This window comes from Emys orbicularis, chromosome 2, assembly GCF_028017835.1.
Source record: "Emys orbicularis isolate rEmyOrb1 chromosome 2, rEmyOrb1.hap1, whole genome shotgun sequence".
Classification (NCBI taxonomy): Eukaryota; Metazoa; Chordata; order Testudines; family Emydidae; genus Emys; species Emys orbicularis.
In genome coordinates this window covers 157770074-157786698 of record NC_088684.1, presented here as the reverse complement: position 1 = coordinate 157786698, position 16625 = coordinate 157770074, and the positions used below count along the sequence as shown (strand labels likewise).

General features: G+C 40.7%; 1 protein-coding gene across 1 annotated transcript in view; it reads right to left on the bottom strand.

Moving 5' to 3' along the window:
• The window catches only part of DNAH5 (dynein axonemal heavy chain 5), a 248587-nt gene that overhangs the window by 156453 nt on the left and 75509 nt on the right, over window positions 1-16625 (bottom strand). Inside the window, exons 19-24 of the mRNA XM_065398374.1 lie at window positions 10940-11111; window positions 9274-9419; window positions 5850-6018; window positions 4919-5158; window positions 907-1097; window positions 707-806 (exon numbers count right to left, since the gene is read on the bottom strand). Of these exons, the coding sequence (XP_065254446.1) occupies window positions 707-806; window positions 907-1097; window positions 4919-5158; window positions 5850-6018; window positions 9274-9419; window positions 10940-11111 (1018 nt within the window). The remainder of the gene's footprint in view (window positions 1-706; window positions 807-906; window positions 1098-4918; window positions 5159-5849; window positions 6019-9273; window positions 9420-10939; window positions 11112-16625) is intronic.

Sequence of the window (16625 nt, the reverse complement as noted above, 5' to 3'; positions counted from 1 at the left end):
AGTGCACTCTGCTTTTGGTGTAAAGTAACATTCTAAAGGGGTAAGTTAAGTGCAGGTCTAAAGACTATATTGTGGCTGTGAAGCCACAGTGCACATTGGAGTGGTCATGGAAACACTCTACCATAGTGGAGTCCCCACAAACATTTTGGCTACCTCAGCCAGAATTTCCATGAAGGTACTGGGAGGGCTAAACATCACAGAGCCAGGGCTGCCACACCTTTAGCAGGGTACAATTAGCACTCTCCTTAAGCCAGTTCAGGTAATTCGGATGGGGGAAGGGCGGCCAGCATATCCCTCATCCCGCGCCGCTTCCTGCAGCCCCCATTGGCCTGGAGCGGTGAACCGCGGCCAGTGGGAGCTGCGATCGGCCGAACCTGCGGATGGGGCAGGTAAACAAACAGGCCCGGCCCGCCAGGGGCTTTCCCTGAACAAGCGGCGGACCGACTTTGAGAACCACTGCTGTAGACTCTCCTGGTCCTCATATACCAGGATAGCAAGCACAGGGATTGTGCCCAGCCCCTCACTGTATTTGCACCCTCTTCCGCTCATGCACCACAAATCTGTCCTCCAGGGTGATATAAGATTAGTGTATTCTGAGTGATATCATCTTCATATCCAAGTAGTTATACATATCCCAGAACACATACCGTAGGAGAGACAACATTTATGTCTAAATCTGAGGCAGTGATATTATAAAGTTAATTACCCTGAGCATTTTTTACTCCAGTCTCTCTCATTCCATCATCAGAATCACTGTCTTCGCTACTGCGCCGCAAAGCAGCTATTTTTCTTTCTAGCATTTTTTTCTGTGTAGGAAGTAGAATGATCATATTTATTTTCTGTCCGAAATTTTTCAAGAGCAGGATTTTTAAATATATTTTAAAAGGAAGTCTACTGAAGACAAACCTTAGACATTCTCTCTTTACTCCACTGACCAACTCCTTTCATGACACTGACAATACTCTCCACAGCTTTATTAAGTGTTTGCTGTACCTCATCCAAAGCTGGCATCATAACGATATTTGGGATAGACAAGTTAATGCTAGTCCGAAAAATAGGCTGAGCACTCTGTTTTTGCTTAGAAGCACTGTCATTGTCTAAAGGAAAAACAAAACCGATTGTTATAAGTAGAGTTTTAAAAACCTGTACAGTATTCTTTATTTTGTCCATAGATATGAAACTAAACCAATTTACAGTGATCTGTTTTCACCATCTATAGCTTTTTTTAAATATAGCATATTGGTGGTTACTGAACTTAGTATTGTTTAGGGGAACACTTATTCCAGCTACTTATTTTGTAACTGAGGCTGCATTAAAAGACTCTGAAGTCAATAACAATACAAAAATCCTCTAAACTCTTATCCCATTACTTTATGCACTCTCCCCCCACCACAAAAGCTGATTGGTATACAAACATTAGAACAAAACAATCAGCAAATAATCTGATTTGTGCACTCAAATACAAATTTGTACATTAAGAACATAAGAACATAAGAACGGCCGTACCGGGTCAGACCAAAGGTCCATCTAGCCCAGTATCCTGTCTACCGACAGTAGCCAATGCCAGGTGCCCCAGAGGGAGTGGACCAACAGGCAATGATCAAGTGATCTCTCTCCTGCCATCCATCTCCATCCTCTGACAAACAGAGGCTAGGGACACCATTCCTTACCCATCCTGGCTAATAGCCATTAATGGACTTAACCACCATGAATTTATCCAGTTCTCTTTTAAACGCTGTTATAGTCCTAGCCTTCACAACCTCCTCAGGTAAGGAGTTCCACAAGTTGACTGTGCGCTGTGTGAAGAAGAACTTCCTTGTATTTGTTTTAAACCTGCTGCCTATTAATTTCATTTGGTGACCCCTAGTTCTTGTATTATGGGAATAAGTAAATAACTTTTCCTTATCCGCTGTCTCCACATCACTCATGATTTTATATACCTCTATCATATCCCCCCTTAGTCTCCTCTTTTCCAAGCTGAAGAGTCCTAGCCTCTTTAATCTCTCCTCATATGGGACCCATTCCAAAGCCCTAATCATTTTAGTTGCCCTTTTCTGAACCTTTTCTAGTGCCAGTATATCTTTTTTTAGATGAGGAGAACACATCTGTACGCAGTATTCGAGATGTGGGCGTACCATCGATTTATATAAGGGCAATAATATATTCTCAGTCTTATTTTCTATCCCCTTTTTAATGATCCCTAACATCCTGTTTGCTTTTCTGACCGCCTCTGCACACTGCGCGGACATCTTCAGAGAACTATCCACGATGACTCCAAGATCTTTTTCCTGACTTGTTGTAGCTAAATTAGCCCCCATCATATTGTATGTATAGTTGGGGTTATTTTTTCCAATGTGCATTACTTTACATTTATCCACATCAAATTTCATTTGCCATTTTGTTGCCCAATCACTTAGTTTTGTGAGATCTTTTTGAAGTTCATCACAGTCTGCTTTGGTCTTAACAATCTTGAGCAGTTTAGTATCATCTGCAAACTTTGCCACCTCACTGTTTACCCCTTTCTCCAGATCATTTATAAATAAGTTGAATAGGATTGGTCCGAGGACTGACCCTTGGGGAACACCACTAGTTACCCCTCTCCATTCTGAGAATTTACCATTAATTCCTACCCTTTGTTCCCGGTCTTTTAACCAGTTCTCAATCCATGAAAGGACCTTCCCTTTTATCCCTTGACAACTTAATTTATGTAAGAGCCTTTGGTGAGGGACCTTGTCAAAGGCTTTCTGGAAATCTAAGTACATTGTGTCCACTGGATCCCCCTTGTCCACATGTTTGCTGACCCCTTCAAAGAACTCTAATAGATTAGTAAGACACGATTTCCCTTTACAGAAACCATGTTGACTATTGCTCAACAGTTTATGTTTTTCTATGTGTCTGACAATTTTATTCTTAACTATTGTTTCGACTAATTTGCCCGGTACCGACGTTAGACTTACCGGTCTGTAATTGCCGGGATCACCTCTAGAGCCCTTTTTAAATATTGGCGTTACATTAGCTAACTTCCAGTCATTGGGTACAGAAGCCGATTTAAAGGACAGGTTACAAACCTTAGTTAATAGTTCCGCAACTTCACATTTGAGTTCTTTCAGAACTCTTGGGTGAATGCCATCTGGTCCCGGTGACTTGTTAATGTTAAGTTTATCAATTAATTCCCAAACCTCCTCTAGTGACACTTCAATCTGTGACAGTTCCTCAGATTTGTCACCTACAAAAGCCGGCTCAGGTTTGGGAATCTCCCTAACATCCTCAGCCGTGAAGACTGAAGCAAAGAATCCATTTAGTTTCTCTGCAATGACTTTATCGTCTTTAAGCGCTTCTTTTGTATCTCGATCATCAAGGGGCCCCACTGGTTGTTTAGCAGGCTTCCTGCTTCTGATATACTTAAAAAACATTTTGTTATTACCTTTGGAGCTTTTGGCTAGCCGTTCTTCAAACTCCTCTTTGGCTTTTCTTATTACATTCTTGCACTTAATTTGGCAGCGTTTATGCTCCTTTCTATTTGCCTCACCAGGATTTGACTTCCACTTTTTAAAGGAAGTCTTTTTATCTCTCACTGCTTCTTTTACATGGTTGTTAAGCCACGGTGGCTCTTTTTTAGTTCTTTTACTGTGTTTCTTAATTTGGGGTATACATTGAAGTTGGGCCTCTATTATGGTGTCTTTAAAAAGCGCCCATGCAGCTTGCAGGGATTTCACTTTAGTCACTGTACTTTTTAACTTCTGTTTAGCTAACCCCCTCATTTTTGCATAGTTCCCCCTTTTGAAATTAAATGCCACAGTGTTGGGCTGTTGAGACGTTCTTCCCACCACAGGGATGTTGAATGCTATTGTATTATGGTCACTATTTCCAAGCGGTCCTGTTATATAGTTACCTCTTGGACCAGCTCCTGCGCTCCACTCAGGACTAAATCTAGAGTTGCCTCTCCCCTTGTGGGTTCCCGTATCAGCTGCTTCATGAAGCAGTCATTTAAAGTATCGAGAAATTTTATCTCTGCATTTCGTCCTGAAGTGAAATGTTCCCAGTCAATATGGGGATAATTGAAATCCCCCACTATTATTGGGTTCTTAATTTTGATAGCCTCTCTAATTTCCCTTAGCATTTCATCATCACTATCACTGTCCTGGTCAGGTGGTCTATAATAGATCCCTAATGTTATATTCTTATTAGAGCATGAAATTTCTATCCATAGAGATTCTATGGAACATGTGGATTCACTTAAGATTTTTACTTCATTTGATTCTACATTTTCTTTCACATATAGTGCCACTCCCCCGCCTGCACGACCTTAAATAGGATATGAATTTTTGAATTCTCAAATATTGTGGTGCACAAAATTGCAGATGCATCTTAGATGAAAGATGAAAGCCTCTAATTTTATTTATGTCTTTAAAGGTGGGCTGCCAAGAAAATAATTTGGATTTGTGTCCACTCTCATGATATATGAACAAGTCCTAAAAGACCTGTGTTTGTCTGTGGCAGCTTGTCAGCTAAGAAGCAGAGGGAGTTGATACCTGTAGTGCCAAAACCTCTCTATACAAACTTCAAGACCCAACAGGTTACAGTGTCCCAGATTTTCAGTTACAAAGTCTGGTCACCCTATGCATGCACAAGGCTACACCTACTTTCATGCATCTGGCCCCAAAATACTTATATTTAATTTTGCCATAATAAACATAACCCACCAGTAGCTGGGGATTCATCTTCTGGGGAAAATTCCCTCGGAAACGTACAACGCAGGCAACTGTGGTGTAACAAGCCAGCCCACAAAATTGCTTGTTCACCTATTCCACCCTCCTTTGAAGATCTGGCCTTGGGTTAGCATGGTACTAGGATACCATGTCTAATTGTTCTTTTCAGCACACTAATTAAAATGTAAAGTAGTAGAACCTATGGCTACCTAAGAAGTTGATTGCAGAAGAGGCATGAATGCGCTTGCGTATGGTCTCCAGAGTGTTCCGAGTGACCTTCAAAAGGGCATCAATATTGCGGTGATTGAAGTGGGTAAGCAGTTCTTGGGCTTCTTCCTCTAACATTTCCATCTCCTTTCTCTTCTTCTTTGTTAAAGGAGGAGACATCCCAGCCATAATCTGACTTGCTGTATGAGAGGATGCCAGTTTCTCCTTTCTCCCTTCCTCCTCTATTGTTAAAAGCAAATCAGTACAATTATAGTAATTTATAACATAATTTAATAAACTATGGAGAGAAAGAGGAATACAATTACATGTCTGGAAATTAACAATTTTTAATACCATCTTTATAAAGAAGTGTAAGTGAGCGGATGTCCATAATGCCTTGCCCGTGGGTAAATCACTTTGCAGTTTGCAGTGACATGAAGACTAAATTCTATATTCAATACAGACCTAGTAGATTTACCCCTGGGAATGTGAAGATACATCTTTCTGCCTATCCAGTGAAGCCTTGTCCTTTCTCTATGAAATGTGGTGGCCAAATAATGCCTATCACTGCTAGCTTCTGTGACATGGACACTTGGCTGTGCGAGTTGGATTGATGTCACTAGCCTACTTCACATAAGGAAAGCAGCTGAAAGGTTTCGTATCACCTTTCAGTCACTCTAAACTAGATTCAAGCCTGTAATCTGTAGGTGTGAAAGGCTCTAAGTATCAAACTAACTATTAGCCTTCTGGGCCCCCAGCATATTTTATCTACATGTACAGACAACTAAGTGTGAAGCAAAGACAACTGCTTTTGCATCCGAAGAAGTGGGCTGTAGCCCATGAAAGCTTATGCTCAAATAAATTTGTTAGTCTCTAAGGTGCCACAAGTACTCCTGTTCTTTTTGCTTTTGAAGTGTTTCCTCTTACCTGTACTTTCATTCACTTCACTCGTTTCAGCATTGACTGGAAGCAGAACTGACTTCTCATTTTCTCCTTTGGAATGCACCTCTGTGTCCAATAACATGTTTATCAGCTCATTGGCTGCTTCTTCCACCAATGAGCTTTTCAAATGCAAAGTCTGTGCACCTTGAACACAGAGCTCCTATCAATAAATACATCAAATACTGTTGAGTCTGATTTTTTTTTTAGTCTTTGCTGGCACACACAACTTTGAGTGGTACATTATCCTATAAGTAATTCCACTACCATCAATAAGGCTAGACATGGAATAAGGTATGTAAGTTGATCAAGTGTGCAGTGTCATGAACTGAAGCAATCTCATGATTATTTTGATATTTGTTTTTCTTAAAGTGCCGGAATCTGGTACTGCATGAGAATCTCAGCTTTTATTTAAAAAAAAACACTTTCTAGGTTTAATTCATTTAAAAGCTCAAAAAAATCAGAAGGCACATAGACAGCCAAAAATTACTTTTAAAATATCTTGATTTTTGGGAAGGGGCCTAATTCATGATTTTGAACGATTATGTTAGCAATAGCAAGTCTGGCACAATCAGGCTTTCTCAACAATAGTGTTTTTCAAGGTCATTTTGTTTAGTTTAATGAGTCACATGACTTTGCTCAGCATTTGCACCAAACTATTAAGTTTTCATAAGGAACGCTACAGAGAAAGGGAAGAAGCTGCATAATCCAGCCTGTCACATTTATATCAGCAAATTTGTTTTGTTTTGTTTTCTTAAAAAAAAAACCACTCTCCAATTTTGAATCAGTTAGCCAGTCCAGATGGAGCATTAATCAATTCCATGTTATTCTTTCATCAGGTCACAAGGGAAATACTGGTGAGTGCTGCATTCATGGTTAAGATTGGCAGGCGGGATACCAAAACTTTTTTAGAGCAACAGTGATTAAAGTGAAATAGTTAACAGAAAGTATGGGAAGGGGACAAAATATTAACACAGAGCAGTTACATATCTATTTTTTTTTTTTTTGTAATTTCATTAGGGCTGGTCAAAAGTGTTCAAAACAGAAAGTTTAATTTTAAATTGAAAAATATGGGGAAGTTCCCACCTTTTCACTTCTATTAATTCCCCATGGAAAAAAAGTGAGGAAGAGCTCCAAAATTTAAAATTGAGAAACTGAAAAAACTGTTTACAAGTTTAACTGATTGACAAAAAGTTTTGACTTTTAATAGAAATCATGTGATTTTACATAGTGGAACTATTTCAGAACATTTCAATTCAGCCTCTGATTTTGGACCTGTGATCAATAGTGGGTGCAGCTTTGCAGAAGCACTGAAGCAGCACATGAGATAGAGGGCTTCAATAATTTTCGATGAGATGTCTTTCCATTCTGATTTTCTAATCACTAACCTGATGTCTAAAGGATCAAGGTATATTTCAAGAAGGTTAGTCTTCTCTGCTACAGGTATCTGCAATTGACTGCACCTATAACACGTCTCCCCATTGTCAGTAGAGTGTCAAAAATCAAAATCCATCTTTAAGAGGTCAGCTCTAAAACTTTTATTTTTGCTACATGTGTTATAACTGTATTAAGACACTCCCCGCTACACAGTAAGGCTGATGGTCTCCTTTCTTGGGTGCACTGGAGGCCGATGGCTTCACCGCATATTCCACTGAGAAGTTTCACACAAACAGGTATTCTAGTTCAATATAATCAATAACTGGAAAGATTTTCCTTTAGCACATTTTAATGTTCTAATACATGTAATATACTATGTTTCCAATAATCAAGATCACTTCCAATTGTGACTTAGGCTTGGCCTGCACATTTTTGTTCCAGTGCAACTATTAAATTAAGGTTGTGATTTTTTTTTTTAAACCCAGTAAATTATGCCAGCACAACCCCTAGGGGGGATGCAGTTATTCCAGTATAAAGGCAAAGCTTATTTTCTTTCCCTTATGGGAATAAACTAGAACAGTGTAATGCACCTTTATCCCAGTTCAACTGCATCCACAACACAGAGTTGTATCACTCATTATGCTGGTATAGTTAAGTGGTTCAACTTTTCAGTTTAGACAAGTCCTTACTTTGCCACTTGCTCATGTTTAGAATTTATTCATTCAGGACTGTTTTCACTACTACAGGTGTATTTGCATCAATGTACCTACTAGAATCCCCATATTTAGGGTTACCACAGCAGCACTCCAATTCTTTATCCAGCCCTAGACATTTTCTTATCTGTTTTCCCACTTACTGCTAGCTATCTAAATCCAAATTATAGTTGTACCCAAAATATTTCAAATTTACAGATTATGGATGCCCATTACCTTTGTATCACTGACCACTGCATGCATTGGGGGCTTTAAACTACCCTCCCGCCACCAATAGGTTACATCCTAACTACACTGAAGGGAGAGCATTCAGGTATGATTACTTCTCAGAGGGTCTTTCACTGAAATTATATTACACAATTGCCTAGAAATGCCCTGCTTGATGTATCTTACTGCTTTAAGAATCATGGAAATCTGACCATGCTAACACTTACGTGAGTAGTCACATGACATCACTGCGACTATTTATGGATATAAGAACTAGCTCAATGAGGACGGTTAAATAATTTGGTTAGTTGTTTTAAGAGAAACCCTGGAACTGAAAGCCCATGGAACGTCAGTTAAAAATTAATTTGTTCTTTGTTCGCAATTTTAAATTCTGTAAGTAATTCTAACACCTCATTCCAGAATTCACTGTGATTTAACCAGCTTATACTTGTTTTCACTTGCCTATTACATGTGAAAACTAAAAACTTGAATATGATTGGGTTAACTCATACCCTTCTGTGGGGAATGAAGTCTTTCCAAGGACCTACTCTTTTGCAATGTCTCAGGGATAGGGTTTGCCTGTGCACTGGCCTCCTCTATCCAGATCAGCTCAAGAGGCCATGGGGATAAAAAAAACCCTGAAAATTCCCAACCATCTCCATAGTACTACTCTCCAGGGCAGTTGAGAGCTGACCCCTCCGGTCAGCCAAAGCATGTTCACAGGCACCTCCAGCCCTTCTTGCTTCACAGAAACCATGTCATGACAAGTGTCAGACCTCTAAGACAGTGAGAGGAAAAAGGGTGAATGGAAGCTCTTCAAATTAAGTTCATTGGTATAAAACAGGACAAGGAGTAACTACCATAGCCTGTCTGACACTGGAAGCTCAACAAGCCACCTCATAACTGAAACATTTGTGCATTTCCTACATTTGTGCATTTTAAACATGTCACTCTCAGAGAACTGGGACATTTTTAGTCATTCTCATTATCAAATTACTTCAGTAATTTAAATCATTAGCGCAGTGTTCATGTCTAATGAAAAGCATGTCATACTCACTCAGCAAGCACATACTTCAATGTAGAGTAACTAAACATATTTTTAGAAGAGTAAGTCTCATAACCTTAGTCATTTGGAGAAATTCCTCACAGGTAAGTGGTTCATCTTCTGGCAGTTCACAAAGCGGCACACTGCTCATTTCTTGTAGAACAGCATCAATACGAAATTCTATCAGATCATTCACTCGATCAAGCAGCAGCTCCAGCTCAGCTTTCCAAACAAAAGATCATGCAAAAAAAAAAAAATCCAAAAGAGGTTCAAAGGGAGGAGATGGTAGTTGTTATAAAGCCCCACCTAATTCCTTTCTCATGCTTTTGTCCTCAACATGCTGATATATTTGGACTGATCACATTAGATTACATCAAATTTTCTTTCATTTTAAGTGTTATGACTTAAGGAGTAAGGTTTATGAATTCATGAAATAAAGTTTTTCTAAGAACTACCATTTTAGCATGTGTGCAACAGACAATGTGCAGCAAAATCTGGCCCCAGTTTCACCATATAATAACACTACCGAGTACTCAAAAACTCAGAATTTGCAATTAAGAAATTTGCCACTTATGAGCGGCAACAAGCAACAACGTTTTTTCCTTTATACAGATTAATTTACTGACTGTCCAACATTTTGACAAGGTATACCACCCTGCACTTAAATAACATTTTTTAACTTCAAAAGAAGCTTGCAAGCATTATCCGCACCGTTTTTTTTTTCCTTCTAGATGTTTCAGTTGAGAGAGTTTAAGTGACTGCTCAAGCTCAGCATACCTGGATCTGACATGAATTAACGGTGGAGTACAATATGTGACAAACACCCACAATCAGGGACCCAGGTCATTTATGGATAGGTAACTTAATGTTGCAGGATTCACTTTGTGAGTCATGTTAAGCGCCATTTCCTGTATTTTTTCCTGATATAAGTAATCTTAGTTATTAGAGATGAAGGAACTTTTGGGTGGGATGTGGGTATCTTAGGCACTAAATGAATCTGAAGTAAGCCAGATCTGTTGACCTTTGGGACAGGCTACAAAACCCATCTCTTCTCCCAGGCTGTTGCAGACAAAGGTGCATGCCATACAATGTTATTTGTATTCTCTTTTCAGTTGTTGTTTTTTTAGTTTTGTGAGGCCTGTGGAGTTTATTTTTGCTTGTACCAGTATGACAGCACATGCTAAAAATTCAAAAGGCACTGGAGCCCTGGATGGCAGCTTATGTATTAGTGGATTTACAAGAGTTTTAGAAAAAAATGCTAATTCAGTAAGCTAAGAAGTTGTTCAGTGACAATATAAGAGGACCTTTACGTAAAGGTGCAGAGAAGCCCAGACAAGGTAGAGATTGATATGTGGGAGCTGCTGTGGAAGTGGAGGAGAATATCACAATTGTGAAGTTTGATAGAGTTTGCCCCTTTCCCTCTTATTTTCTTCAAGTATTGGCATGCTGCAGGCATGTACACATGGCAGTAAAATTGGTGTATACCCCATACAGCCCCACTGAGATCCCAGGGAAGTCAGTGAGATTGAACTGAATTTAAGGCAGCTCAGAATTTGGCTCCCATGGGGTGAATAAACATTACAGTACATTACGGGTGAGAATTTTGGTGTTTTAATTTATGCAACAGTATAATTTGTATAATAAAAATGAATGTTGCACTCAACATTGGACTGTATATCTGGATTGAAGCAAACAACTCAGAGTTTAGTGGAAGAATGCTGATTCGCTACAAGCATGCTTACCTAGTTTGTCAAAAATATTATTTATGTATTTCTCAGTGTTCAAGGAGGTCCAGTTTAGTGAAGTTAAACCAGGCTGAATAGCATCATCTACATTAGCTAAGTGAGGAGCCATTAGTTGATCAATGGGTGTTTGTATTTTTGATTTAATTCTCTTATATTCTGCAAGCATCATCTGAAATAAATGGAGGGTAATAACACTAATTAACAAGCACAATGCAAACCTTTCGCTATGCTGATATTTGCATCTAGTTACATTAAAAACAAAGTTCCACTCTTCATGAAAAGTCAGGTTTTTATTATTTTCCATTTTATAAAAAAGTATTTTGGAAACAATGAAACACTTGATTCTTTTCACATTGGCTTTAACTCTGTATTTTTAATGACCCTACTAATCCTTAAGAATCCTAAAGTCTCCTACAAAAAATACCACGAACACTTGATCACTGAAATGCACTGCCACCACGGCACAACATAATTGGAGCAATGGGAAGAGAAGAACTAACTTAAATGAAACTTTGAGGGGACCTCAGTGTCACTGTCTAATCAGAATTAGAATTCGGCTAGGATAACCAAATTAACATCCTTGCTGAAAACAAAATGTTATCTTGAACATATTGATCAGGGCCTCTTATATTTAATCTAGTAGACAGCACTTCCAACAGTGCCACTTAGTACAATGACAGGATATAAGTCCAGTTCTCAGAGCCTAGTACACCACCCAGGGACAAGTTCTAAAAGGCACCCTTTAGCTTTGGGTACCCACCTTAACTCTCCTAAAGCCTAATTTTTCCACAGGTGAGTGAGTATCTGCAAACTAACCTAAAGCAATTGTAGTGCCAAGTGGATCCACACCTGTGAAATATTAGGTCTCAGATGACTCAAGCTGGGCATCCAAAATTTAAGGATGCTTTTTTCAGTTTTTGGTCTCAGGCCGAGATGCTGCAGCCAAGTGAGGATGGGTGCAGCATTCTAACGCAGAGGAACAGTTTAACATGACCATACCAATGGATATCCTGAGTCAGACCAATGGTCCATCTAACCGAGTATCCTGTCTTCCAGCAGTGGTCAGTGCCAGATGTTTCAGAGGGAATCAATAGAACAGAGCAATTTTGACATGTGATCCAGTCCCAGCTTCTGGCAGCCAGAAGTTTATGGACACCCAGAGCATGGGGTTGCATCTCTGACCATCTGGGTTAATAGCCATTGATGGACCTATCCTTCATGAACTTATCTAATTCTTTTTTTATACCAGTTATACTTTTGCCTTTCACTACATTTCCTGACAATGAGTTCCGCGGGTTGACTGAGCATTGTGTGAAGAAGTACTTCCTTTCTTTAAATCTGCTGCCTATTAATTTCCTTGGGTGACCCCTAGTTCTTGTGTTATGCTAAGGGGTTAATAACACTTCCTTATTCACTTTCTCCACACTATTCATGATTTTATATACCTGTATCATATCCTCTCATCAGTCATCTCTTTGCTAAGCTGACCGGCCCCAGTCTTTTTAATCTCTCCTCATATGGAAGCTGTTCCATATCCCTAATCATTTTGTTGCCCTTCTCTGTACTTTTTCCAATTCTAATACATCTTTTTTGAGATGGTGTGACAGGGTGTGCATACCCCACACTAGCAAGAAAGGGTTAATCCCACCCTCAGACCATGCTGGGCATGCTCCAACTGCTGTGCTAGTATAAAGGAGAACAGCTCAGCTCAGTCTGGAATGACTGCCAAAGAGGAAGGATGCTTGGTGGAGGCTCCAGCCAGGAGCCGCTACAGCCCTTGCCTCCAGGAGCCCGGAGATCCCGAGAACCAGACCGGAGACCTGTTGCCTACAGCTAACCAGCTGCAGTCAGAGTCTTAGGGAATTACCTGCACCAAAGAGCCCAAAGACCCCAACGTCAAACAGACCACGACTTCAGGAAACAGGGTAAGAAGTGTCCCAGGGAGGGGGAGCGAGTGAGTTGTAACCTCCTTAAAGCAGAGTCAGTGTGTTGCAGTAGGATCCTTGCTAACTGGGTGGTGGACACACTTGCCACTGGCAGGACCCTGGGCAGGGACCCAGTGAAGCAGGGAGGGCCCGGGTTCTCCTACCCCAGGTGTCACCCCCCCTGGGTGGCGATCCCTGACCCTGGCCACTAGGCCACGCAGCCCGGCACTCGAGGGCCACCACTTTGTTTTGGGCCACTAGGCCATGCAGCCCTGAACACCAGCATAGCCACTTTCACTCTGGCCATTGAGCCAAAGTATCTTGAATCCCAGGACAGTCTGGTAGACTATAACTGCAGTGCCACAACACCCACGATCCACCCCAAAGGGGGACGGGATGTGCATACACTGCAACAGATGGGGTGACCAGAACAGCAAGCAGTATTCACGGTGTGGGTGTATCATGGATTTAGATCGTGGCATTATATTTTCTTTCTTATTATCTATCCCTTGCCTAATGATGCCTAACATTCTGTTACTGTTTTTGACTGCTGCTGCACATTGAGCAGATGTCTTCAAAGAACTAGTCACAACAACTCCAAGATCTCTTTCTTGAGTGGTAACAGCTGACTTAAACCCATCATTTTGTATATATAGTGGAGATTATGTTTTCCAATGCTCATTACTTTGCACTTATCAACAATGAATTTCATCTGTCATTTTGTTCCCAGTCACACAGTTTTGTGAGATCCAGGGCCGGCTCCAGGGTTTTGGCCACCCCAAGCAGCCAAAAAAAAAAAAAAAAAAGCCGCGATAGCAATCTGCGGCGGCAATTCGGCGGGAGGTCCTTCGCTCCGAGCAGGAGTGAGGGACCGTCTGCCGAATTGCCGCTGAATAGCTGGACGTGCCGCCCCCCTCTGGAGTGGCCGCCCCAAGCACCTGCTTGCCAGGCTGGTGCCTGGAGCCAGCCCTGGTGAGATCCCTTTGTAACTATTCGCTGTCAGCTTTGGACTTAACTATTTTGAATAATTTTGTGTCATCTGCAAATTTTGCCTCCTCACTCTTCATTCCCTTTTCCAGATCATTTATGAACATGTTGAACAGCACAGGTCCCAGGGCAGATCCTGGGAGGCCGCATTATTTACTGCTCTCCATTGTGAAAACTTACCATTTATTCCTACCTTTGTTTCCCATCTTTTATCCAGTTACTGATCCCTGAGAGGACCCTCTCTCTTATCCCATGACTCCTTACTTTGCTTAAGAGCCTTTGATGAGGGACCTTGTCAAAGGCTATCTGAAAGTCCAAGTACACTATATGCACTGCATCACCCTGTGCACATGCTTGTTGACACTCTAAAGGAATCCTAATAGATAGGTGAGGCATGATTTCCCTTTACAAAAGCCATGTTGACTCTTCCCCAACATATTGTGTTCATCATCCATGTATCTGATAATTCTGTCCTTTACTATAGTTTCAACCAACTTGCCTGATACTGAAGTTAGGCTTAACAAGCTGTAATTGCCAGGATTATCTCTGGAGCCTTTTTGAAAAATCAGTGTTTGCTGTATTAAGTAGTTTGGACATTAAATGCTAAAAAGGTTGGTAAACTGTAAGAAGTAGGTTTAGTTTTGGTGGATCAGGGGGTCAAGTCTACATATGGATCTGATATTGGTGCTAAAGTCTTTTTTCTGCAATACCTTTTCATGGGACCTAAATGATAATACAAGTAAATTAGTAGTCAGAATTTTGAATACTTTTGAGACCCAAAGCCTAATTTTTTAAAGAAAGGCCATCTTTTAACAGCCCAGTCAAAAGACATCATATGAAGATATTCTGATAACTGGTGATGCAGTTTTAAGTTTAAAAGGAGTTAGCAGAATATGTTTTTAACAAATCTATGAATATACCTGGAAATCTGATATAAAGATATCCAGAGGCTACAAACATTTAGTTTGAAATATACTTGCTTCACTACTGTGTGATCTTACCACACACAACAGCATAACAAGATGCCACTGCCCACCACTGAAATGTATATATAAAGGAGGACAAAATTAGAAATGGTATCCTATAATCACCCTGGTTTGTAATAAGTCCAAACCAGTTGTTTAAATTGATAAGTGACCTAATCTGTTTGAGTTTCTTGACATCCAAAAGTTTTGAGTACGAACCAATCTATAGGCCTCTTCCTGAACTCTCCACAGGTTTTACTCGCCAAGAGTTCCTTCTCAGCCATGCAAACATGACCCCCCTCAAGCTCTATTTCCAAGAAAGGGGCTCCTGCATTACCCAGAACACTGACTTCTCCTGTTTCCCAGCATGGCGAAACAAGAATGGTCAGAAACAGGCCTCCTTTCCTCTATTTTATTATACGGGCATCTCAGCAGAGTCACAGGGCTCTTTCTTGAAGTGGACCAGAGCACCTCCGCATCATTCTTTGAAATCAGCATATTAAGCCAATGAAGCTTTCCCCAGGACTTGCTTCCTCTCCTGAAACCCAGTCTATTAACAGTAGCTAAAAGTCAGCTTTGACCCTCTCTGCTCTGAGCCAGACCAATGGGTCTCTAGAAGAATGATGGAGATAAAAACAGTCTAGGTACAAGCTTTTTACTGAAACCCCTTACTCACGCCCTAGTGACAACTGGCTCTCACAACCCAACCATAAAGTTTCAGAATATTTTTTTGAAATTTGTCATAGTATGAAACATTTGACAGCTTCAAAGTACTGCAAAAGCATCAAGCAATCATTACAGTGCCCGTATGAGAAAATAATTATTCCCTTACACATATGAAGAAAAGGAGCAACAAGAGGGGGGTGAGCTGAAGGAGATGAGTTCAAAAAGCTTATATATTCGTATTGCAGTAGCACGCAAAGACTCCAGTTAGGACTAGGTGCTATACAAAAAGGGTATGTCTACACTTCAATAAAAAACCCATGGCATTGAGTCTCAGAGCTCAGATTCGGGCTGCAGGACTAAAAATAGCAGTGTAAACATTGGGGCTCGGGGCTGGAGCCTGGGCTCTGAGACCCTCCCCCTTCTCAGCCCTGTGAGCCAGGCCAGCTGCAGTCATGGCATGGGTCTTTTATTGCACTGTAGACATACCCAGAGAAAATGAGAATCCCTGACCCAAGAGCTTGCAGTAAAATCATGAGATTTCCCTACCAGCCATCTTCCATCCTTGGTCACATTCTTTTGAGCCTAATGATTGCTGTTGGCTTGTATCACTGCTGATGGCAGCTAACTTCCCAAAAGGAAATTAAGAGACAAGGGGAGAAACCGAAACTCCATCTTCTCTCTACATCTTCTAGCACAGCAGGCCCAAAAAGTACACCAAGTGTAATGCTGGTGCAGCAGCTGCACTGCCTAGTTACTGGAGTCTTTGTGCCTATCCAAGGCACAATACTTTTAGGGGCAACTGCTGGGTCGGCATGCCTCATTGCTGTCCCCTACCCAGAGTGTGCTCAAAGCTGAACCACAGTTGTGTTTGAGAAATGTCAACTGTTTTGCCTGAACTCATACAACAATAAGGTTATATTACTTAGGAAGTGCTTCCACCCCTCCAAACTTCTAGACCTCAGTGCCTTCCTTCCACACTGCCATGCCTCCTAGAGGTTATGTTTAAGAACAAAGTCATAGTAGCACCTAAAAAAATTGCATGAAAAAGATGGAGGTGAACTGTCAAGTCCTTTTCCCACCTTAATCACTTTCCTGGTGCATAGTAGTCTGAATTTGTTCATTTTCAATCTTTAAATAAGA